Below are 26,591 nucleotides of genomic sequence, written 5' to 3'. Positions count from 1 at the left end.
GTGCTTTTGATGTCCCAAGTAAGAGGAATGTTTTTAAAAGTGGAATGGTTGGAATCGGCTGAACTATGTGGAATGTGAAAACTTTAGAACAAAGGGTGAAAATAGGGCTTTGGAAAACCAGAAATTCCTGGAATTTTTTTTTTAAACTTGGGAAATGGTAGTGTGTTTGTCCAGGTTGAAGGAAAGGTGTGGGAAGTGGAACGGTTTGAATCAGTTTGAAAAATGGCCCATTTATTTGCAATGGCAAAAATGTCTCAAAAAAATGAGAATAAATTCCTGGTAATTACGGGTAATCAGGGAATTTTTGTAACTGCAAAACATTCTGGCTTGAATGTCCAATGTGAGTGGAGTGTGTGGATGTTGGAACGGTTCGAATTTGATGAAAAATGTGCGATATGCAGAAGTTTGCATATTGCCCATTCATTGTCATTGGGGAGAAATTCCTGGAAATTCCAGGAAAACCGGGAATTTGAGGAAATGGAAAACATATTTTTGCCTTTAATATCCAGGGTGAGTCGTGTGTGTGGATGGTTAAAAGGTTAGAATCAGTTTAAAAAATTGCATAAAAATGTAAGACTTGGAATTATGACTACATCCATTGATTTAAATGGGAATTTCCTGGAACTTTGGGAATTTCATGAAAACAGGGATTTTTTAATATAAATACTAGCACAATTGTGCTTTTGATGTCCCAAGTAAAAGGAATGTTTTTAAAAGTGGAATGGTTGGAATCGGCTGAAATATGTGGAATGTGAAAACTTTAGAACAAGATGTGAACATAGGGCTTTGGAAAACCAGGAACTCCTGGAATTTTTTTTTAACTTGGGAAATGGTAGTGTGTTTGTCCAGGTTGAAGGAAAGGTGTGGGAAGTGGAACGGTTTGAATCAGTTTGAAAAATGGCCCATTTATTTGCAATGACAAAAATGTCTCAAAAAAACGAGAATACATTCCTGGTAATTACGGGTAATCAGGGAATTTTTGTAACTGCAAAACATTCTGGCTTGAATTTCCAATGTGAGTGGAGTGTGTGGATGTTGAAACGGTTTGAATTGGATGACAAATGTGAGATATGCAGAAGTTTGTATATTGCCGCCACTGTCATTGGGGAGAAATTCCGGGAAATTCCGGGAAAACCGGGAATTTGGGGAAATGGAAAACCTATTTTTGCCTTTAATATCCAGGGTGAGTCGTGTGTGTGGATGGTTAAAAGGTTCGAATCAGGTTAAAAAAATGGCATAAAAATGTAAGACTTGGAATTATGACTACATCCATTGATTTGAATGGGAATTTCCTGGAAATTTGGGAATTTCCTGAAAACAGGGATTTTTTAATATAGATACTAGCACATTTTTTCTTTTGATGTCCCAAGTAAGAGGAATGTTTTTAAAAGTGGAATGGTTGGAATCGGCTGAAATATGTGGAATGTGTAAACTTTAGAACAAGATGTGAAAATAGGGCTTTGGAAAACCAGGAATTCTGGGAATTCCTGGAATTTTTTTTTTAACTTGGAAAATGGAAGTGTGATTGTCCAGGTTGAGTGAAAGGTGTGGGAAGTGGAATGGTTTGAATCGGTTCGAAAAACGGCCCATTCATTTGCAACGTTAAAAATTTCCAGGAAAACCAGGAATTCTGGGTAATCTGAGACATTTTGATACTGGAACAGTTCTGATCAGATGAAAACTTTGGGCTGTGGAAGCTTCTGAGGCGGAATAATAATAATAAACAGATGATTATTTCGGTGTGGAATCTGACAATGAACGTTTCCGTGCAGTCCGCGGGTAACATTGTTTTTGTTTTGTATCATGCCTTCAGGCCCGGGGGATACTGGAGGTGACCCCAGTGAGGCAGCTGGTCAGCCTCAAGTGGAACCTCTACGGCAAGCACTACTTCAGGTGCTCCAAACAATACCCCGTGTGCACACCTTTGCTCTGCGCCCCTTACCTCCACGCTCGGTGCTTGCGGACAGGCTGCTGATGGTGCTCTACCTGCTCTACATCGGGACCTTCACACTCTGCTGCACGTATCGCCCCCTGAAGGACGCGCCGGAGAACTACTCCATGTCAGAAATGGACAAAACCACCCGAGTCCAAAAGACGCTCCATGTGAGTCGAGACCAACGACTTAGGGTCCTAATCTCCGAGTGAGAAAACCTGCAAATTTTGGGGGAATTTTGCAAATAATCATTAACTTTAGAATTTAATTAGCAAACAAGTTGTCACAGGGGCATGTTCACCACTGTGTTACATGGCCTTTCCTTTTAACAACACTCAGTAAACGTTTGGGAACAAGTTGTGGTATTTTATGCTTCATATTGCGCCACACATTTTCAATGGACTACAGGCAGGCCAGTCTAGTACCCGCACTCTTTTACTATGAAAGCCACGCTGTTGTAACACGTGGCTTGGCATCGTCTTGCTGAAATAAGCAGGGGCGTCCATGGTAACGTTACTTGGATGGCCACATATGTTGCTCCAAAACCTGTATGTACCTTTCAGCATTAATGGTGCCTTCACAGATGTGTAAGTTACCCATGTCTTGGGCACTAATACACCCCCATACCATCACACATGCTGGCTTTTACACTTTGCGCCTAGAACAATCCGGATGGTTCTTTTCCTCTTTGGTCCGGAGGACACGACGTCCACAGTTTCCAAAAAACAATTTGAAATGTGGTTCCGTCAGACCATAGAACACTTTCCCACTTTGCATCAGTCCATCTTAGACGAGCTCGGGCCCAGCGAAGCCGGCGGCGTTTCCGGGTGTTGTTGATAAATGGCTTTGGCTTTGCATTGTAGAGTTTTAACTTGCACTTACAGATGTAGCGACCGACTGTGGCTACTGACAGTGGTTTTTTGAAGTGTTCCTGAGCCCATGTGGTGATATCCTTTACACACCGACGTCGCTTTTTGATGCAGTACCGCCTGAGGGATCGAAAGTCTGTAATATCATCGCTTACGTGCAGTGATTTCTCCAGATTCTCTGAACCCTTTGATGATATCACGGACCGTAGATGGTGAAATCCCTAAATTCCTTGCAATAGCTGGTTGATAAATGTTGTTCTTGAACAATTTGCTCAGGCATTTGTTGACAAAGTGGTGACCCTCGCCCCGTCCTTGTTTGTGAACGACTGAACATTTCATGGAATTTACTTTTATACCCAATCATGGCACCCACCTGTTCCCAATCAGCCTGTTCACCTGTGGGGATGTTCCAAATAAGTGTTTTGATGAGCATTCCTCAACTTTCTCAGTCTTTTTTTCCACTTGTGCCAGCTTATTTGAAACATGTCGCAGGAATCAAATTCCAAATGAGCTAATATTTGCCAAAAAAAAAAAAGTTTCTCAGTGTGAACATATATATATATATATATATATATATATATATATATATATATATATATATATATATATATATATATATATATATATATATATATATATATATATATATATATATATATATATATATATATATATATATATATATATATATATATATATATATATATATATATATATATAAACTATGAATGAACACATGTTATGTACTTAACAAAAAAAAAGGTGAAATAAGGGAAAACATGTTTTATTGCAAACGGTGGAATGATTTGATTGTTGAAAACACACTCCAATATCCATGTTTTTTATTTTTTTTATTTAAACAATAATAACACAAATGACATGTCTATGTTCCAGGAGAGTTATGTGAGCAAGGAGGACAGCCTGCGCCTGGTAGGTGAGGTCATCAGCCTGCTGGGAGCCTTGGCCATCCTCGTGCTGGAGGTACCTGAGCTGTCCTTGGTCCTTAACCACCCCTTCAGCGATCCACAACCCGCAAACTTGATGATTTTTGCTCCGGATTTAGTATTAATTGATGAATAAATACATCTCCGAAAGTAGGGTGACGTTTGCGGCATGGCTTTGTTAGCAGGACCCCGGGATGCAGAGGCAGGAAGGCAAAGTGCAGGTAAAAAGCCTTTGAATTAGAGGGAAAACAACAGGAAAGGCAGCACATAGCAGAACTGAGAACAAGAGGAGCAAGTACTCTGACCATATCTACCCCTGCCATCAGGTTATGCCATTAGTTAGCTAGTTAGGCAGTCAGTTATTTAGGTAGACAGTCAGTTAGTTAGTCAGTCAGTCATTCAATTAGTTAGTCAGTCAGCTATTTAGGTAGACAGTCAGTTAGTTAGTCAGTCAGTCAGTCATTCAGTTAGTTAGTCAGTCAGCTATTTAGGTAGACAGTCAGTTGGTTAGTCAGTCAGTCATTCATTCAGTTAGTTAGTCAGTCAGCTATTTAGGTAGACAGTCAGTTAGTTAGGCAGTCAGTCAGTCATTCAGTTAGTTAGGCAGTCAGTTATTTAGGTAGACAGTCAGTTAGTTAGTCAGTCAGCTATTTAGGTAGACATTCAGTTAGTTAGGCAGTCAGTCAGTCATTCAGTTAGTTAGTCAGTCAGTTATTTAGGTAGACAGTCAGTTAGTTAGTCAGTCAGTCAGTCATTCAGTTAGTTAGGCAGTCAGTTATTTAGGTAGACAGTCAGTTAGTGAGTCAGTCAGCTATTTAGGTAGACAGTCAGCTAGTTAGTCAGGCAGTCAGTCATTCAGTTAGTTAGTCAGTCAGCTATTTAGGTAGACAGTCAGTTAGTTAGTCAGTCAGTCAGTTATTCAGTTAGTTAGGTAGTCAGTTATTTAGGTAGACAGTCAGTTAGTTAGTCAGTAAGTTATTTAGGTAGACAGTCAGTTAGTTAGTCAGTCAGTCAGTCAGTCATTCAGTTAGTTAGTCAGTCAGCTATTTAGGTAGACAGTCAGTTAGTTAGTCATTCAGTCAGTCATTCAGTTAGTTAGTCAGTCAGCTATTTAGGTAGACAGTCAGTTAGTCAGTCAGTCAGTCAGTCATTCAGTTAGTTAGTCAGTCAGCTATTTAGGTAGACAGTCAGTTAGTTAGGCAGTCAGTCAGTCATTCAGTTAGTTAGGCAGTCAGTTATTTAGGTAGACAGTCAGTTAGTTAGTCAGTCAGTCAGTCATTCAGTTAGTTAGGCAGTCAGTTATTTAGGTAGACAGTCAGTTAGTTAGTCAGTCAGTCAGTCATTCAGTTAGTTAGGCAGTCAGTTATTTAGGTAGACAGTCAGTTAGTTAGTCAGTCAGCTATGTAGGTAGACAGTCAGTTAGTTAGGCAGTCAGTCAGTCATTCAGTTAGTTAGGCAGTCAGTTATTCAGGTAGATAGTCAGTTAGTTAGTCAGTCAGTCAGTCAGTCAGTCATTCAGTTAGTTAGGCAGTCAGTTATTTAGGTAGACAGTCAGTTAGTGAGTCAGTCAGCTATTTAGGTAGACAGTAAGCTAGTTAGTCAGGCAGTCAGTCATTCAGTTAGTTAGTCAGTCAGCTATTTAGGTAGACAGTCAGTTAGTTAGTCAGTCAGTGATTCAGTTAGTTAGTCAGTCAGTTATTTAGGTAGACAGTCAGTTAGTTAGTCAGTCAGTCAGTTATTCAGTTAGTTATGCAGTCAGTTATTTAGGTAGACAGTCAGTTAGTTAGTCAGTCAGTCAGTTATTCAGTTAGTTAGGCAGTCAGTTATTTAGGTAGACAGTCAGTTAGTTAGTCAGTCAGTCAGTTATTCAGTTAGTTAGGCAGTCAGTTATTTAGGTAGACAGTCAGTTAGTTAGTCAGTAAGTTATTTAGGTAGACAGTCAGTTAGTTAGTCAGTCAGTCAGTCATTCAGTTAGTTAGTCAGTCAGTTATTCAGGTAGACAGTCAGTTAGTTAGTCAGTCAGTCAGTCAGTCATTCAGTTAGTTAGGCAGTCAGTTATTTAGGTAGACAGTCAGTTAGTGAGTCAGTCAGCTATTTAGGTAGACAGTAAGCTAGTTAGTCAGGCAGTCAGTCATTCAGTTAGTTAGTCAGTCAGCTATTTAGGTAGACAGTCAGTTAGTTAGTCAGTCAGTGATTCAGTTAGTTAGTCAGTCAGTTATTTAGGTAGACAGTCAGTTAGTTAGTCAGTCAGTCAGTTATTCAGTTAGTTAGGCAGTCAGTTATTTAGGTAGACAATCAGTTAGTTAGGCAGTAAGTTATTTAGGTAGACAGTCAGTTAGTTAGTCAGTCAGTCAGTCAGTCAGTCGTTCAGTTAGTTAGTCAGTCAGCTATTTAGGTAGACAGTAAGCTAGTTAGTCAGGCAGTCAGTCATTCAGTTAGTTAGTCAGTCAGCTATTTAGGTAGACAGTCAGTTCGTTAGTCAGTCAGTGATTCAGTTAGTTAGGCAGTCAGTTATTTAGGTAGACAGTCAGTTAGTTAGTCAGTAAGTTATTTAGGTAGACAGTCAGTTAGTTAGTCAGTCAGTCAGTCATTCAGTTAGTTAGTCAGTCAGTTATTCAGGTAGACAGTCAGTTAGTTAGTCAGTCAGTCAGTCATTCAGTTAGTTAGGCAGTCAGTTATTTAGGTAGACAGTCAGTTAGTGAGTCAGTCAGCTATTTAGGTAGACAGTAAGCTAGTTAGTCAGGCAGTCAGTCATTCAGTTAGTTAGTCAGTCAGCTATTTAGGTAGACAGTCAGTTCGTTAGTCAGTCAGTGATTCAGTTAGTTAGTCAGTCAGTTATTTAGGTAGACAGTCAGATAGTTAGTCAGTCAGTCAGTTATTCAGTTAGTTAGGCAGTCAGTTATTTAGGTAGACAGTCAGTTAGTTAGTCAGTAAGTTATTTAGGTAGACAGTCAGTTAGTTAGTCAGTCAGTCAGTCAGTCAGTCGTTCAGTTAGTTAGTCAGTCAGCTATTTAGGTAGACAGTCAGTTAGTTAGTCAGTCAGTCAGTCAGTCATTCAGTTAGTTAGTCAGTCAGCTATTTAAGTAGACAGCCAGTTAGTTAGTCAGTCAGTCAGTCATTCAGTTAGTTAGTCAGTCAGCTATTTAGGTAGACAGTCAGTTAGTTAGGCAGTCAGTCAGTCATTCAGTTAGTTAGGCAGTAAGTTATTTAGGTAGACAGTCAGTTAGTTAGTCAGTCAGCTATTTAGGTAGACAGTCAGTTAGTTAGGCAGTCAGTCAGTCATTCAGTTAGTTAGTCAGTCAGTTATTTAGGTAGACAGTCAGTTAGTTAGTCAGTCAGTCAGTCATTCAGTTAGTTAGTCAGTCAGTTATTTAGGTAGACAGTCAGTTAGTTAGTCAGTCAGTCAGTCATTCAGTTAGTTAGGCAGTCAGTAATTTAGGTAGACAGTCAGTTAGTTAGTCAGTCAGTTATTTAGGTAGACAGTCAGTTAGTTAGTCAGTCAGTCAGTCAGTCAGTCATTCAGTTAGTTAGTCAGTCAGTCAGTCAGTCAGTCATTCAGTTAGTTAGGCAGTCAGTTATTTAATCACTTAGTTAAATGGCCAGTCAGTTAGTTAGTTAATTAGTTAGACAGCAACACAATCCAATAGTTATGAGTGGCTTTTCACTCAACTTTCAGGAAATCTCAGCCTTGGGATAAAGTGTAAATGAGTCAACTTTGGGGCTGATCTGGATCATTTTTACTGTTACCTTATGTTTACGTTAGGAGTCTCTACTTCAGTGTGTGTGTGTGTGTGTGTGTGTGTATGTGTGTGTGTGTGTGTGTGTGTGTGTGTGTGTGTGTGTGTGTGTTCTTGTATTTCTACCCTTCTTGAGACATGAAGAAGGAAAAGTATCTTCCATATGAGGAGGTGTGAACAAGTGATGACATAAATCATGGTCCCAATAACATTGCATCTAATAGAGAATGTCTCATTTGCACCCCTGGTGGTGACATCTATCAACATGAGGGTTGTCTCAAAAAGGGGGGATTTTTTTTACATTGACTGTGTGTCGCTTTTAAAAGTGCTCCCCCTCTGGTCAACATATGAAACAACAAGTGTGTGTAAGAAATTGAAATGCGCCCCCTTTGGCCAAAATTAATTAAAAAACGGAATAAATAAATATGTATATAGAGACATACTGTAATACCTTGAAGTAAATAATGAAGATTAAAACCAATTACGAAACAAAAAATTACAAAACATTTTTTTTTTTACTAAAAGCAGTCTTTTTCTCACAATGGGTCAACTTTTTTCTCCTAAAATTAGGAACAATTTCTCATATTATTTCTGTTTCTGTAATATCGCAATATTTTCTCGTAAAATTATAAAAAAATTTGTGTAAAATTATGTTGTTTTTTAATGCAAAATGGTGACATTTGTCATATAAAATTCGGACTTGTATCACAATATAGCCAATGTTGTTGTTTTTCTTATAAAAGAGTGACATTTTTTGAGTAAAATTATGACTTTTGTCATAATTTTTCCAAGTAAAATTCCAATCATTATTATAATATTGTCAACATTTTTAAGTTTTCTTATAAAAGTGTGACTTTTGTCGATTAAAATTACAACTCTTTTAATAAAATTGCCACTATTTTAAGATTTTCTTGTAAAATTGTGACTGTTATTGAGTAAAATTCCAACTTTTATCATAATATTGCACAAATGTTCAGTTTTTCTCGTCAAATTTTTAAATGACAAGTGTGTGTAAGAAATTGAAGTGCGCCCCCTTTGGCCAAAATGAGTTTTAAAAAAATAAATAAATATGTAAATAGAGACATACTGTAATAACTTGGAGTAATATAAATAAATAAATAAATAAATAAATAAATAAAAGCAGTCTTTTTCTCACAATGTGTCAACATTTTTCTTATAAAATTGAGAAAAAATTCTCATATTCTTTCTGTTTCTGTAATATTGTAATATTTTCTCGTAAAAGTATTACTTTTTCATGTAAAATTATTACTTTTTAAAGCAAATTGGTGACATGCGTCATATAAAATTCCGACTTTTATCGCAATATTGCCAATTTTTGTTGTTATTCTTATAAAATAGTGACATTTTTTGAGTAAAATTATGACTTTTGTCATAATTTTTCCAAGTAAAATTCCAATCATTATTATAATATTGTCAACATTTTTAAGTTTTCTTATAAAATTGTGACTTTTGTCGATTAAAATTACAACTCTTTTAATAAAATTGCCACTATTTTAAGATTTTTTTGTAAAATTGCGACTGTTTTTGAGTAAAATTCCAACTTTTATCATAATATTGCACAAATGTTCCGTTTTTCTCGTCACATTTTGAAATGACAAGTGTGTGTAAGAAATTGAAATGCGCCCCCTTTGGCCAAAATGACTTTTAAAAAAAATAAATAAATATGTAAATAGAGGCATACTGTAATAACTTGGAGTAATATAAAACAATAAATAAATAAATAACTAAAAGCAGTCTTTTTCTCACAATGTGTCAACATTTTTCTTATAAAATTGGGAACAATTTCTCATATTCTTTCTATTTCTGTAATATTGTAATATTTTCTCTTAAAATTATTACTTTTTAACGCAAAATGGTGACGTGTCATATACAATTCCGACTTTTAGCGCAGTATTGCCAATTTTTGTTGTTGTTCTTGTAAAGGAGGGACATTTTTTGAGTAAAATTATGACTTCTGCCATAATTTCGCCATGTAAAATTCAGATTATTGTTAGAACATTGCCAAAATTTTAAAGTTTTCTTATAAAATTGTGACATTGGTCGATTAAAATTATGACTCTCTTCATGAAATTGCCAACATTTTAAGCTTTTCTTGTAATATTGCACATTTTGACTTGCGTTGAGTAAAATGAGGACTTTTATTATAATTCTGCCAAAATTCTAAGTTTTTCTTGTGAAATTGTGACATTTTTCTTGTGAAATTCCAACTCATTTTTCACAACAACGTTTTTTTCATATTTGCATAGTATGTATATATTATTAATGTTGTAAATGCACATCTTTATATATCTAAAAAGGCTGGTCCAAAAGAGGGAGGCATTTTTCTCACGTCTCAAGAAGGTAACAAATACAAGTGTGTGTGTGTGTGTGTGTGTGTGTGTGTGTGTGTGTGTGTGTGTGTGTGTGTGTGTTCTTGTATTTTAACCCATCTTGAGACATCAACAAGGAAAAGTAGCTTCCATATGAGGAGGTATGAACAAGTTAGGACATAAATCATGGTCCCAATACTGAAAACCCATCCATCCATCCATTTTCTACCGCTTGTCCCTTTTGGAGTCACGGGGGGTGCTGGAGCCTATCTCAGCTGCATTCCCATTGCATCTAATAGAGAATGTCTCATTTGCACCCGTGGTGGTGACATCTATCAACATGAGGGTGGTCCCTAAAAGGAGGGATTTTTCACATTGACTGTGTGTCGCTTTTAAAAGTGCTCCCCCTCTGGTCAACATATGAAATAACAAGTGTGTGTAAGAAATTGAAATGCGCCCCCTTTGGCCAAAATGAATACGACAAATAAAATAAATATGTATATAGAGACATACTGTAATGACAATAGTGAAGATTAAAGACCAATTACAAACAAAACATTTAAAACAAATAAAGCAAATAACAAAGTATTTTCCTCACTAAGTGTCGATTTTTTTCTTACAAAATTGGGAACAATTTCTCATATTCTTTCTGTAATATTGCAATATTTTCTGGTTAAATTATAACTTTTTTGTGTATAATTATTACTTTTTAATGCAAATTGGTGACATTTGTTGTACAAAAATTCAGACTTTTATCACATAATTGACCATTTATTTGTTGTTCTTGTAAAAAAGTGACTTTTTTTGAGTAAAAGTATGACTTTTGTCAAGTACATTTCAGATTATTATCATAATATTGCCCGCATTTTCAAGTTTTTCTTATAAAATTGTGACTTTTATCAAATAAAAATACGACTCTTTTCATAAAATTGCCAAAATGTTAAGCTTTTTCTTGTAAAACTGCGACTGTCATTGAGTAAAATTCCAACTTTTATCATAATATTGCACAAATGTTCCGTTTTTCTTGTAACATTTGGACTTGTGTTGAGTAAAATGACGACTTTCATTATAATACTGCCAAAATTCCAAGTTTTTCTTGTGAATTTGTGACCTTTTTCTTGTGAAATTCCAACAATATTTTCACAACAAGCTTTTTTTATATTTGCATACTGGGACAAGCTGTAGAAAATGGATGGATGGATGGATGTATATAATACTAATGCCCCACCCCCAGCCACAGACACAGACACAAAGATAGAGGATGAGTGTCAAGAGGGTTCAATCGGTTTCTAATACTCCGCTATATATATATATATATATATATATATATATATATATATATATATATATATATATATATATATATATATATATATATATATATATATATATATATATATGTATATATATATATATATATATATATATATATATATATATATATATATATGTTTATATATATATATATATATATATATATATATATATATATATATATATATATATATATATATATATATATATATATATATATATATATATATACATATATATATTTACATATATATATATATATATACAAAACCCAAAAGCAGTGAAGTTGTCACGTTGTGTAAAAGGTAAATAAAAAGAGAATACAATGATTTGCAAATCCTTTTCAACTTATATTCAATTGAATAGACTGCAAAGACGAGATATTTAACGTTCGAACTGAAAAATGTTGTTATTTTTTGCAGATAATAGCTCATTTGGAATTTGATGCCTGCAACATGTTTCAAAAAAGCTGGCACAAGTGGCAAAAAAGACTGAGAAAGTTGAGGAATGCTCATCAAACACTTATTTGGAACATCCCACAGGTGAACAGGCTAATTGGGAACAGGTGGGTGCCATGATTGGGTATAAAAGCAGCTTCCATGAAATGCTCAGTCATTCACAAAACAAGGACGGGGCGAGGGTCACCACTTTGTCAACAAATGCGTTTAAGAACAACATTTCTCAACCAGCTATTGCAAATAATTTATGGTCCGTAATATCATCAAGAGGTTCAGAGAATCTGCACGTAAGCAGCAAGCCCGTGACTTTGGATCCCTTAGGCGATACTGCATCAAAAAGCGACATTAGTATGTAAAGGATATCACCACATGGGCTCAGGAACACTTCAGAAAACCACTGTGAGTAACTACAGTTGGTCGCTACATCTGTAAGTGCAAGTTAAAACTCTACTATGCAAACCAAAGCTATTGATCAACAACACCCAGAAACGCCGCCGGCTTTGCTGGGCCCGAGCTCATCTAAGATGGACTGATGCAAAGTGGAAAAGTGTTCTGTGGTCTGTCGAGTCCACATTTCAAATCGTGGACTCCGGACCAAAGAGGGAAAGAACCATCCGGATTGTTCTAGGCGCAAAGTGAAAAAAGGCAGCATGTGTGATGGTATGGGTGTGTATTAGTGACCAAGACATGGGTAACTTACACATCTGTGAAGGCACCATTAATGCTGAAAGGAACATATGTTGCCATCCAAGCAACGTTACCATGGACGCCCCTGCTTATTTCAGCAAGACAATGCCAAGCCACGTGGCTTCATAGTAAAAGAGTGCCGGTACTAGACTGGCCTGCCTGTAGTCCAGACATTGAACATGTGTGAAGGCTAAAATATGAGAATAAACTTAAGTTGTACATCAAGCAAGAATGGGAAAGAATTTCACCTCAAAAATGTGTCTCCTCAGTTCCCAAACGTTTACTGAGTGTTGTTAAAAGGAAAGGCCATGTAACACAGTGGTAAAAATGCCCCTGTCACAACTTTTTGATTATTTGCAAAAAAAAATGAAATTTCTCAGTTTGAACATGAAATATCTTGTCTTTGCAGTCTATTCCAGTGTTTTTCAACCACTGTGCCGCGGCACACTAGTGTGCCGTGAGATATTGTCTGGTGTGCCGTGTGAAATTATGCGACTTCACCTAATTTATCCCAAAAATATTTTTGGCAAATCAATAATTAGAATCTGCCAATAATGTGCCGTGGCTTAGTGTCTGTGCTGTGTAAAACTCGGCAGGGTAACCGCGTAATACTCCATGTCAGTAGGTGGCAGCATTGCTTTGTAAAAGTCGGAATTTGTCGGGTGAGACGAGGATAGTTTGTTGTGATCCCGATTTGCAGTGGGAGGCAAATGCTTAAACCCAAAATGAACGAAAGGGAAAGGAAAAGGCTACGCAAAATGAAAGTCAAATTGAACTGGCTACAAAGTAAACAGAGACAGAATGCTGGACGACAGCAAAAACTTACGGCGTCCACAAAGTACATCCGTACGTGACGTGACAATCAACAATGTCCACGCAAAGAAGGATAGCAACAACGTAAATAGCCTTGCTTGCTAACACAAAGCAGGTGCGCGGAATAGCGCTCAAAGGAAGACATGAAGCCACTACAGGAAAACACCGGCAATATATTCAATTGAATATACGTTGAAAAGGATTTGTTGTATTCTCTTTTTATTTACCATTTACACAACGTGACAACTTCACTGCTTTTGGGTTTTGTATACATACACATATATATATATTTTTTTGTCAGTGTATCGTTTACTTGGGAATTTCTCTTTTGGTGGACGTGGAAGATTTAGTGTGCATTGTTGTGCCATGTGCACTGATTGTTGCCACCCTCAGATCCCTGACATCCTGAGAGTGGGCGCCAAGCGTTACTTCGGTCAGACAGCACTGGGCGGCCCCTTCCATGTCACCCTGTGAGTGAAGCCTTTGGGATTCCAATGTGTGTGTGTGTGTGTGTGTGTGTGTGTGTGTGTGTGTGTGTGTGTGTGTGTGTGTGTGTGTGTGCTTACTTAATGGGGACATCGCTCTGTTTAGACCAGGGGTGTCCAAAGTGCGGGCCATTTGCGGCCCGCGGGTAATATTTTAACGGCCCCGTGGCACATTCTAAAAATACGAATAAAAAAAAATTAAAAACATAAAAAGTGGTATAAAAGAGCAAACAGGTGAAATGTAACAATAAAATGTTTCTTTCTTTAAAAAAAAAAAAAAAAGAATCAAAATCAATGTCATTATGAATTATTGACCTCTTCAAGGCTCCAATTACGTCACATTAAATATTCCACTTTGAGACATTTTTTGGGGGAAAATGTTGCATATTTTGTGTTTGCCGTATAAAAAAATAAGCTGTTTTTTTTTTTTTAACAAGGGCCTAAAACGAACAAACAAAAGTTATAATTGATGGATGGATCTGAAGTTGATCTTGAGACTATTGTGTTAAAAGTAAAAAAAATAAATTATTATTTATTTTTTAATACTTTGCTGAGCATGACCCTTTTTGATCCCCAATAATATTAGTGGGACTTTTTTTTTTTTTTTTTTTTTTTTTTTTTTAAGTGTCATTGCTCAAAAAATAATAATGCATCAATGTTGTTATGAGTTATGCTATGAGCTCCAATTCTTATATTATCTCAAATATTCCACTTTAAAATGTTATTGGGGGAAAATGTTGCATATTTTGTGTTTGCCGTATAAAAAAATAAGCTGTTTTTTTTTTTTTTTAAACAAGGGCCTAAAACGAACAAACAAATAACATAAACAACAATAAAAGTTATAATTGACGGATGGATCTGAAGTTGATCTTGAGACTATTGTGTTAAAAGTAAAAAAAAATAAATTATTATTTATTTTTTAATACTTTACTGAGCATGACCCTTTTTGATCCCCAATAATATTAGTGGGACTTTTTTTTAAATTTTTTATTTTTATTTTTTTTTTTAAGTGTCATTGCTCAAAAAATAATAATGCATCAATGTTGTTATGAGTTATGCTATGAGCTCCAATTATTATATTATCTCAAATATTCCACTTTAAAATGTTATTGGGGGAAAATGTTGCATATTTTGTGTTTGCCGTATAAAAAAATAAGCTGTTTTTTTTTTTTTTAAACAAGGGCCTAAAACGAACAAACAAATAACATAAACAACAATAAAAGTTGTAATTGACGGATGGATCTGAAGTTGATCTTGAGACTATTGTGTTAAAAGTAAAAAAAATAAATTATTTATTTTTTAATACTTTACTGAGCATGACCCTTTTTGATCCCCAATAATATTAGTGGGACTATTTTTTATTTTTATTTTTTATTTTTAAGTGTCATTGCTCAAAAAATAATAATGCATCAATGTTGTTATGAGTTATGCTATGAGCTCCAATTATTATATTATCTCAAATATTCCACTTTAAAATGTTATTGGGGGAAAATGTTGCATATTTTGTGTTTGCCGTATAAAAAAATAAGCTGTTTTTTTTTTTTTTAAACAAGGGCCTAAAACGAACAAACAAATAACATGAACAACAATACAAGTTATAATTGACGGATGGATCTGAAGTTGATCTTGAGACTATTGTGTTAAAAGTAAAAAAAAATAAATTATTATTTATTTTTTAATACTTTACTGAGCATGACCCTTTTTGATCCCCAATAATATTAGTGGGACTTTTTTTTTTTTTTTTTTTTTTTTTTTTTTTTTTTTAAGTGTCATTGCTCAAAAAATAATAATGCATCAATGTTGTTATGAGTTATGCTATGAGCTCCAATTATTATATTATCTCAAATATTCCACTTTAAAATGTTATTGGGGGAAAATGTTGCATATTTTGTGTTTGCCGTATAAAAAAATAAGCTTTTTTTTTTTTTTTTAAACAAGGGCCTAAAACGAACAAACAAATAACATAAACAACAATACAAGTTATAATTGACGGATGGATCTGAAGTTGATCTTGAGACTATTGTGTTAAAAGTAAAAAAAATAAATTATTATTTATTTTTTAATACTTTACTGAGCATGACCCTTTTTGATCCCCAATAATATTAGTGGGACTTTTTTTTATTTTTTATTTTTTATTTTTTTTAAGTGTCATTGCTCAAAAAATAATAATGCATCAATGTTGTTATGAGTTATGCTATGAGCTCCAATTATTATATTATCTCAAATATTCCACTTTAAAATGTTATTGGGGGAAAATGTTGCATATTTTGTGTTTGCCGTATAAAAAAATAAGCTTTTTTTTTTTTTTTTAAACAAGGGCCTAAAACGAACAAACAAATAACATAAACAACAATACAAGTTATAATTGACGGATGGATCTGAAGTTGATCTTGAGACTATTGTGTTAAAAGTAAAAAAAATAAATTATTATTAATTTTTTAATACTTTACTGAGCATGACCCTTTTTGATCCCCAATAATATTAGTGGGACTTTTTTTTTTTTTTTTTTTTTTTTTTTTTTTTTTAAGTGTCATTGCTCAAAAAATAATAATGCATCAATGTTGTTATGAGTTATGCTATGAGCTCCAATTCTTATATTATCTCAAATATTCCACTTTAAAATGTTATTGGGGGAAAATGTTGCATATTTTGTGTTTGCCGTATAAAAAAATAAGCTGTTTTTTTTTTTTTTTTAAACAAGGGCCTAAAACGAACAAACAAATAACATAAACAACAATAAAAGTTATAATTGACGGATGGATCTGAAGTTGATCTTGAGACTATTGTGTTAAAAGTAAAAAAAAATAAATTATTATTTATTTTTTAATACTTTACTGAGCATGACCCTTTTTGATCCCCAATAATATTAGTGGGACTTTTTTTTAAATTTTTTTTTTTTTTTTTTTTTTTTAAGTGTCATTGCTCAAAAAATAATAATGCATCAATGTTGTTATGAGTTATGCTATGAGCTCCAATTATTATATTATCTCAAATATTCCACTTTAAAATGTTATTGGGGGAAAATGTTGCATATTTTGTGTTTGCCGTATAAAAAAATAAGCTGTTTTTTTTTTTTTTAAACAAGGGCCTAAAACGAACAAACAAATAACATAAACAACAATAAAAGTTGTAATTGACGGATGGATCTGAAGTTGATCTTGAGACTATTGTGTTAAAAGTAAAAAAAATAAATTATTTATTTTTTAATACTTTACTGAGCATGACCCTTTTTGATCCCCAATAATATTAGTGGGACTATTTTTTATTTTTATTTTTTATTTTTAAGTGTCATTGCTCAAAAAATAATAATGCATCAATGTTGTTATGAGTTATGCTATGAGCTCCAATTATTATATTATCTCAAATATTCCACTTTAAAATGTTATTGGGGGAAAATGTTGCATATTTTGTGTTTGCCGTATAAAAAAATAAGCTGTTTTTTTTTTTTTTAAACAAGGGCCTAAAACGAACAAACAAATAACATGAACAACAATACAAGTTATAATTGACGGATGGATCTGAAGTTGATCTTGAGACTATTGTGTTAAAAGTAAAAAAAAATAAATTATTATTTATTTTTTAATACTTTACTGAGCATGACCCTTTTTGATCCCCAATAATATTAGTGGGACTTTTTTTTTTTTTTTTTTTTTTTTTTTTTTTAAGTGTCATTGCTCAAAAAATAATAATGCATCAATGTTGTTATGAGTTATGCTATGAGCTCCAATTATTATATTATCTCAAATATTCCACTTTAAAATGTTATTGGGGGAAAATGTTGCATATTTTGTGTTTGCCGTATAAAAAAATAAGCTTTTTTTTTTTTTTTTAAACAAGGGCCTAAAACGAACAAACAAATAACATAAACAACAATACAAGTTATAATTGACGGATGGATCTGAAGTTGATCTTGAGACTATTGTGTTAAAAGTAAAAAAAATAAATTATTATTTATTTTTTAATACTTTACTGAGCATGACCCTTTTTGATCCCCAATAATATTAGTGGGACTTTTTTTTTTTTTTTTTTTTTTTTTTTTTTTTTTTTTTTTAAGTGTCATTGCTCAAAAAATAATAATGCATCAATGTTGTTATGAGTTATGCTATGAGCTCCAATTATTATATTATCTCAAATATTCCACTTTAAAATGTTATTGGGGGAAAATGTTGCATATTTTGTGTTTGCCGTATAAAAAAATAAGCTTTTTTTTTTTTTTTTAAAACAAGGGCCTAAAACGAACAAACAAATAACATGAACAACAATAAAAGTTATAATTGACGGATGGATCCGAAGTTGATCTTGAGACTATTGTGTTAAAAGTAAAAAAAGTAAATTCTTATTTATTTTTTAATACTTTACTGAGCATGACCCTTTTTGATCCCCAATAATATTAGTGGGACTTTTTTTTTTTTTTTTTTTTTTTTTTTTTAAGTGTCATTGCTCAAAAAATAATAATGCATCAATGTTGTTATGAGTTATGCTATGAGCTCCAATTATTATATTATCCCAAATATTCCACTTTAAAATGTTATTGGGGGAAAATGTTGCATATTTTGTGTTTGCCGTATACAAAAATAAGCTGTTTTTTTTTTTTTTAAACAAGGGCCTAAAACGAACAAACAAATAACATAAACAACAATAAAAGTTATAATTGACGGATGGATCTGAAGTTGATCTTGAGACTATTGTGTTAAAAGTAACAAAAAATAAATTATTATTTATTTTTTAATACTTTACTGAGCATGACCCTTTTTGATCCCCAATAATATTAGTGGGACTTTTTTTTTATTTTTTATTTATTTATTTTTTTTTAAGTGTCATTGCTCAAAAAATAATAATGCATCAATGTTGTTATGAGTTATGCTATGAGCTCCAATTATTATATTATCTCAAATATTCCACTTTAAAATGTTATTGGGGGAAAATGTTGCATATTTTGTGTTTGCCGTATAAAAAAATAAGCTGTTTTTTTTTTTAAACAAGGGCCTAAAACGAACAAACAAATAACATAAACAACAATAAAAGTTATAATTGACGGATGGATCTGAAGTTGATCTTGAGACTATTGTGTTAAAAGTAAAAAAAAAAAAATTATTATTTATTTTTTAATACTTTACTGAGCATGACCCTTTTTGATCCCCAATAATATTAGTGGGATTTTTTTTTTAATTTTTTTTTTTAAGTGTCATTGCTCAAAAAATAATAATGCATCAATGTTGTTTTGAGTTATGCTATGAGCTCCAATTACTATATTATCTCAAATATTCCACTTTAAAATGTTATTGGGGGAAAATTTTGCATATTTTGTGTTTTTTCCATAAAAAAACAGGGTTTTCTTTGACAAAAAGAGCATACAGCGTAAATATTAAAAAAAAAACTTTATATTGACGGATAGACCTAATGTTGATCTGGATATTTAAACCTTGGATAATAATAATAATAATACTAAATAATGACACATTTTAAATATTTTTTTTTACTAAACCCTTTGGGGTCCCCAGGATCAAGCCTGAGTGGAGGCCTAAATGTAAATTTTTTATGCATATATTGTATTGGTTTTTAAAATAAAAAATATCAAAATGGCCCCCGCTTGCTTTGATATTTCAGTGTGCGGCCCTCAGCGGGAAAAGTTTGGACACCCCTGGTTTACACAGTCACCTTTAGGGGACCTCTGACGGTATGGGAACAAAAAAACAGGTCCCCTAAAGCAGTGGTCCCCAACCACCGGGCCGCGCGCAAGAAATTTAATTTAAAAAAACAAAAAAAACAAAAAAATTGTTTTATTTTTTATTTTTTTTATTTTTTAAATTAAATCAACATAAAAACACAATATATACATTATATATCAATATAGATCAATACAGTCTGCAGGGATACAGTCCGTAAGCACACATGATTGTATTTCTTTATGGGGGAAAAAAAATTAAAAATATATATTTATTTATTAGGAATCTTTATTTATAAATATTAATCATGAAATGCTGTCAGTATATTACAAACCCCGTTTCCATATGAGTTGGGAAATTGTGTTAGATGTAAATATAAACGGAATACAATGATTTGCAAATCCTTTTCAAGCCATATTCAGTTGAATATGCTACAAAGACAACATATTTGATGTTCAAACTGATAAAAACATTTTTTTTGCAAATAATCATTAACTTTAGGGTTTGATGCCAGCAACACGTGACAAAGAAGTTGGGAAAGGTGGCAATAAATACTGATAAAGCTGAGGAATGCACATCAAACACTTATTTGGAACATCCCACAGGTGAACAGGCAAATTGGGAACAGGTGGGTGCCATGATTGGGTATAAAAGTAGATTCCATGAAATGCTCAGTCATTCACAAACAAGGATGGGGCGAGGGTCACCACTTTGTCAACAAATGCCTGAGCAATTTGTTGAACAGTTTAAGAAAAACCTTTCTCAACCAGCTATTGCAAGGAATTCAGGGATTTCACCATCTACGGTCCGTGATGTCATCAAAGGGTTCAGATAATCTGGAGAAATCACTGCACGTAAGCAGCTAAGCCCGTGACCTTCAATCCCTCAGGCTGTACTGCATCAACGAGCAACATCAGTGTGTAAAGGATATCACCACATGGGCTCAGGAACACTTCAGAAACCCACTGTCAGTAACTACAGTTGGTCGCTACATCTGTAAGTGCAAGTTAAAACTCTCCTATGCAAGGCGAAAACCGTTTATCAACAACACCCAGAAACGCCGTCGGCTTCGCTGGGCCCGAGCTCATCTAAGATGGACTGATACAAAGTGGAAAAGTGTCCTGTGGTCTGACGAGTCCACATTTCAAATTGTTTTTGGAAACTGTGGACGTCGTGTCCTCCGGACCAAAGAGGAAAAGAACCATCCGGATTGTTCTAGGCGCAAAGTGTAAAAGCCAGCATGTGTGATGGTATGGGGGTGTATTAGTGACCAAGACATGGGTAACTTACACATCTGTGAAGGCGCCATTAATGCTGAAAGGTACATACAGGTTTTGGAGCAACATATGTTGCCATCCGAGCAACGTTACCATGGACGCCCCTGCTTATTTCAGCAAGACAATGCCAAGCCACGTGTTACATCAACGTGGCTTCATAGTAAAAGAGTGCGGGTACTAGACTGGCCTGCCTGTAGTCCAGACATTGAAAATGTGTGGCGCATTATGAAGCCTAAAATAGCACAACGGAGACCCCCGGACTGTTGAACAACTTAAGCTGTACATCAAGCAAGAATGGGAAAGAATTCCACCTGAGAAGCTTCAAAAATGTGTCTCCTCAGTTCCCAAACCTTTACTGAGTGTTGTTAAAAGGAAAGGCCATGCAACACAGTGGTGAACATGCCCTTTCCCAACTACTTTGGCACGTGTTGCAGCCATGAAATTCTAAGTGAATTATTATTTGCAAAACAAAAAATAAAGTTTATGAGTTTGAACATCAAATATGTTGACTTTGTAGTGCATTCAACTGAATATGGCTTGAAAAGGATTTGCAAATCATTGTATTCCGTTTATATTTACATCTAACACAATTTCCCAACTCATATGGAAACGGGGTTTGTACAAATGTGTGTAAAATATGCAAAATTATTTCAATGTGGTCCCCATGGACCAGATAACCAGTATGTGTGTGTGTGTTTGTGTGTGTGTGTGTGTGTTGTTGCAGTGTGAGCTACGCATGCCTGGTGGTGCTGCTGTGCGTGTTCAGAGCGTGTGGCGTGCAGGGCGAGGCCGAGGTCATGGCCTTGTGTTTGGTGCTGGGCTGGAGCAACGTCATGTTCTTCGCCCGCGGCTTTGAGATGCTGGGCCCGTACGTCATCATGATACAGAAGGTAGAAAGCCTTTTTTTTTTTTCGTCTGGTAGGTAGTCATTCATGCCCGACACTAGATGGTGCTGTGGCAGAGAGTTCAGTTTCAGTTTCGGTAGTTTTAATGCTGACTTCTTTATTTTGATGAAAACATGTATTTTTAATGTGTAGGTTAAAGGGCTTTAAATATTGTGCTCTTGAATTAATGTTGCTGATTAATAAAATAATAATAATAATAACAATAAACAAAAAAAATAATAATTTTATATACATTTAATTGTATATAAATTTAATTTAACATTTTTAAATGATTTAAATCGGTTAAAAATGTTTGTAGTGTAATTTTTTTTATTTTTAATTTCTGTTACATATTAAATAAAGGGAATATTTTTTTAATTTTAATCTGATTAACAAAATAATAATAATAATAATAATAACAATAAAAAAAAAAAAAAAATTATTATATTAATTTAATAAATAACAATGTATTATTTATTTAGGTGATGTATTTTATTTTTATTGTTTTTAAATGATTTAAGTCGGTTAAAAATGTTTGTAGTTTAAATAAGTTTTTTTTTTACTTTTCTGTTCCGTACTAAAAAAAAGGATTACTTTTTTGAATCAGAATCAGAATCAGAATCAGAAATACTTTATTAATCCCGGATGGGATTAATAAAGGGACAAAGGGACAAGCGGTAGAAAATGGATGGATGGATTTATTTTTATTGTGTAGGTTAAAGGGCTTTAAATATTGTGCTCTTGAATTAATGTTGCTGATTAATATATTAATAATAATAATAATAATAATAAAGAAACAAAACAAAAAAATTATATACATTTAATAAATAACAATTTATTGTTTATTTAGGTAATTTATTTTTTTATTTAAAATGATTTAAGTCGGTTAAAAATGTTTGTAGTTTAAATAAGGTTTTTTTTTTCTTTTCTGTTACGTACTAAATAAAGGGATTGTTTTTTTAATCAGAATCAGAATCAGAAATACTTTATTAATCCCTGAGGGGATTAATAAAAGGACAAAGGGACAAGCGGTAAAAAATGGATGGATGGATTTATTTTTATTGTGTAGGTTAAAGTGCTTTAAATATTGTGCTCTTGAATTAATGTTGCTGATTAACAACATAATAATAATAATAATAATAATAATAATAATAATAATAATAATAATAATAATAATAAACAAAGAATAATAATATTTAAATTTAATAAATAACAATGTATTATTTATTTAGGTAATGTATTTTATTTAAAACATTTTTAAATGATTTAAATCGGTTAAAAATGTTTGTAGTTTAAATAATTTTTTAAATAAATGTTCTGTTACATATTAAATAAAGGGATTCTTTTTTTGATTAGAATCAGAATTACTTTATTAATCCCTGAGGGGATTAATAAAGGGACAAAGGGACAAGCGGTAGAAAATGAATGGATGGATTTATTTTTATTGTGTAGGTTAAAGGGCTTTAAATATTGTGCTCTTGAATTAATGTTGCTGATTAACAAAATAATAATATTAATAATAATAAAAACAATAAACAAACACAAAATATTCTATACATTTAATAAATAACAATGTATTGTTTATTTAGGTAATGTATTTTATTTGTATTGTTTTTAAATGATTTAAGACGGTTAAAAATGTTTATAGTTTAAATACGTTTTTTTTTTTTACTTTTCTGTTCCTTACTAAAAAAAGGGATTATTTTTTGGAATCAGAATCAGAATCAGAAATACTTTATTAATCCCCGAGGGGATTAATAAAGGGACAAAGGGACAAGCGGTAGAAAATGGATGGATGGATTTATTTTTATTGTGTAGGTTAAATTGCTTTAAATATTGTGCTCTTGAATTAATGTTGCTGATTGACAAAATAATAATAATAATAATAATAATAATAACAATAATAATAACAATAAACAAAAAAACTAAAACTATTATATACATTTAATAAATAACAATGTATTATTTATTTAGGTAATGTATTTTATTTTTATTGTTTTTAAATGTTTGTAGTTTAAATAAGTGTGTTTTTTTTATTTTCTGTTACATACTAAATAAAGGGATTCTTTTTTTATTCAGAATCAGAATCAGAATCAGAAATACTTTATTAATCCCCAAAGGGGATTAATAAAGTGAAAGAGGCACAAGCGCTAGAAAATGGATGGATGGATTTATTTTTATTGTGTAGGTTAAACGGCTTTTAAATCTTGTGCTCTTGAATTAATGTTGCTGATTAACAAAATAATAATTATAATAAAAATAAACAAAAAAATAAATAATAGTATATCAATTTAATAAATAACAATGTATTATTTATTTAGGTAATGTATCTTATTTAAAACATTTTTAAATGATCTAAATCGGTTAAAAATGTTTGTAGTTTAAATAAGTTTTTTTTTCTTTTTTCTGTTACATACTAAATAAAGGGATTATTTTTTAAATCAGAATCAGAAATACTTTATTAATCCCCGAGGGATTAATAAAGGGACAAAGGGACAAGCGGTAGAAAATGGATGGATGGATTTATTTTTATTGTGTAGGTTAAAGGGCTTTAAATATTTTGCTCTTGAATTAATGTTGCTGATTAACAAAATAATAATACTAATAATAATAATAATAATAATAATAACAATAAACAAAAAAATAAATAATGTTATAGAAATTTAATAAATAACAATGTATTATTAATTTAGGTCATGTATTTTATTTTTATTGTTTTTAAATGATTTAAGTCGGTTAAACATGTTTGTAGTTTAAATAAGGTTTTTTTTTAACTTTTCTATTCCGTACTAAATAAAGGGATTATGTTTTTGAATCAGAATCAGAAATACTTTATTAATCCCCAAGGGTAGGTATTTTGAACATTTTGGGGACTTTTGCCGACTTTTCCAACTTTAATCCCCAGCTAATTAGGGACAGAGTCCCTTTGGGACAGGGGACCTTATTGTATTTCTAGCGTTTTATTATTATACCGCTGCCTCTTTGAGCTGTAATTTGACCCCCTTAACATGCTTCAAAACTCACCAAATTGGACACACACATCAGGACTGGCAAAAATCGCGATCTAATCAAAAAACCAAACCCCAAAACTCAAAATTGCGCTCCAGCGCCCCCTAGGAAGAAAACACAGACACAACTGCCTCTAACTCCCAGTAGGAATGTCGTAGAGACATGAAACAAAAACCTCTATGTGGGTCTCACTTAGACCTAGATTTCATACACTGACAACCCCCAGCAAAAATCAACAGGAAGTTTGCAATTCCCCCTTCAAGACGAAAGTTAAGTAAAAACAGTCACCTTTTTTCAAACATTATCTCCTCTGAGCGCGTTTGTCGTGTCGGCTTCAAATTACCACAGGAGAGAGATTGAACCCTTCTGATTAAATGTTGATGAAAGAGTTTTAATTACTGCTCCAGTTTGGATTTTATGAGCCTTCAAAGTCGGTCCCGTCCATCGCTGCTTGCAGCTTTATGTTTACTTGTTTTGGAAAGTGTTGACAAGCCAAATTTTCTTGTTCTATTGGCAGATAATTTTAATTACTTTAAATAAAATACCCCTAATTTTATTTATGTTTTTCTTGTTTTTGAACACCGACTTTTTGCAGTGTAGTTGTGACTTCCATGTTGACTGTATCTGTATCTGCTCTGTTCCTAGATTATATTCGGAGATCTGACCAAGTTCATGTGGCTGAGCTTCATAGTTCTGCTGGGCTTTTCAACCTGTGAGTACGCTCCCAGTCGGAGGAAAGCGATCCAAGATGGATATCTATGGTGATACATGTTATTTTTACCCCCCCAGCCCTGTGGATGGTGTACATGACCCAGGATCCGGAGTCCCTCCCGGCGTATCGCTCCTTCCCCATCACGCTCTTCTCCCAGTTCGAGCTCAGCGTGGGCCTCATCGACCTGCCGGTGGACCACTCCTTCGCCACGCCCCCTATCGTCCACGTGCTGCACTGCGCCTTCTCCGTGGTGTCCTACATCCTCCTGCTCAACCTGCTGATCGCCATGATGAGCGACACCCACTGGCGGGTGGCCCAGGAGAGAGACGAGCTGTGGCGGACTCAGGTGACCCACGGCTTTTGCTCGCCGTCGGCGTTTTTTTTTTGTTTTTGCCGTCATGTGACTGCTGTCCGCGCAGGTGGTGGCGACGACGCTGATGCTGGAGAGGAGGCTGCCCCGCTGCCTTTGGCCCCGACTCGGAGTGTGCGGGCTCAGCTACGGTCTCAAAGAGCGCTGGTACCTCCGGTGAGACGTGGAGAAGTTTAGGAGTGGACTGTCCCTTTAAGAGGGGAGAGTCCACCCAGATCCTTTGATTCTAAGGCTGTCTAAAACCATGACTAGAATTGAAGTTTAACAAAAAAAAAATACAAAACCAGTAAAGTTGGTACGTTGCAAATCCTTTTCAACTTATATTCAATTAAAAATAGACTCCAAAGACAAGATATTTAATAAAACTTCATTTTTTTGGGGGCAAATAATCATTAACTTAGAATTTCACGGCAGCAACACATTGCAAAAAAGTTGTCACAGGGGCGTTTTTACCACTGTGTTACATGGCCTTTCCTTTTAACAACACTCAGTAAAGGTTTGGGAACTGAGGAGACACATTTTTGAAGTGGAATTATTTCCCATTCTTGCTTGATGTGCAGCTTAAGTTGTTCAACAGTCTCCCTTCTGCTATTTTAGGCTTCACACATTTTCAATGGGAGACAGGTCTGGACTACAGGCAGGCCAGTCTAGTACCCGCACTCTTTTACTAAGAAGCCACGCGGTTGTAACACGTGGTTTTGCTGAAATAAGCAGGGGCGTCCATGATAACGTTGCTTGGATGGCAACATATGTTGCTCCAAAACCTGTATGTACCTTTCAGCATTAATGGTACCTTCACAGATGTGTAAGTTACCCATGTCTTGGCCACTAATACACCCCCATACCATCACACATGCTGGCTTTTACACTTTGCACCTAGAACAATCCGGATGGTTCTTTTCCTCGTTGGTCCGGAGGACACGACGTCCACAGTTTCCAAAAAAACTATTTGAAATGTGGATTCGTCAGACCACAGAACACTTGTTTTATTTTGCATCAGTCCATCTTAGATGAGCTCGGGGCCCAGCGAAGCCGGCGGCGTTTCTGGGTGTTGTTGATGAATGGCTTTGGCTTTGCATAGTGGAGTTTTAACTTGCACTTGC

General features: G+C 33.9%; 1 protein-coding gene across 1 annotated transcript in view; it reads left to right on the top strand.

Annotated features, from left to right (window-relative positions):
* The window catches only part of trpv6 (transient receptor potential cation channel, subfamily V, member 6), a 38,740-nt gene that overhangs the window by 11,190 nt on the left and 959 nt on the right, over positions 1-26,591 (top strand). Inside the window, exons 9-16 of the mRNA XM_062064136.1 lie at positions 1,814-1,893; positions 1,968-2,103; positions 3,697-3,783; positions 13,479-13,555; positions 21,238-21,403; positions 25,052-25,118; positions 25,196-25,464; positions 25,538-25,644. Of these exons, the coding sequence (XP_061920120.1) occupies positions 1,814-1,893; positions 1,968-2,103; positions 3,697-3,783; positions 13,479-13,555; positions 21,238-21,403; positions 25,052-25,118; positions 25,196-25,464; positions 25,538-25,644 (989 nt within the window). The remainder of the gene's footprint in view (positions 1-1,813; positions 1,894-1,967; positions 2,104-3,696; positions 3,784-13,478; positions 13,556-21,237; positions 21,404-25,051; positions 25,119-25,195; positions 25,465-25,537; positions 25,645-26,591) is intronic.

Source organism: Entelurus aequoreus, linkage group LG11, assembly GCF_033978785.1.
Source record: "Entelurus aequoreus isolate RoL-2023_Sb linkage group LG11, RoL_Eaeq_v1.1, whole genome shotgun sequence".
Lineage (NCBI taxonomy): Eukaryota > Metazoa > Chordata > Actinopteri > Syngnathiformes > Syngnathidae > Entelurus > Entelurus aequoreus.
This window is presented reverse-complemented; position numbering and strand designations above follow the sequence as displayed.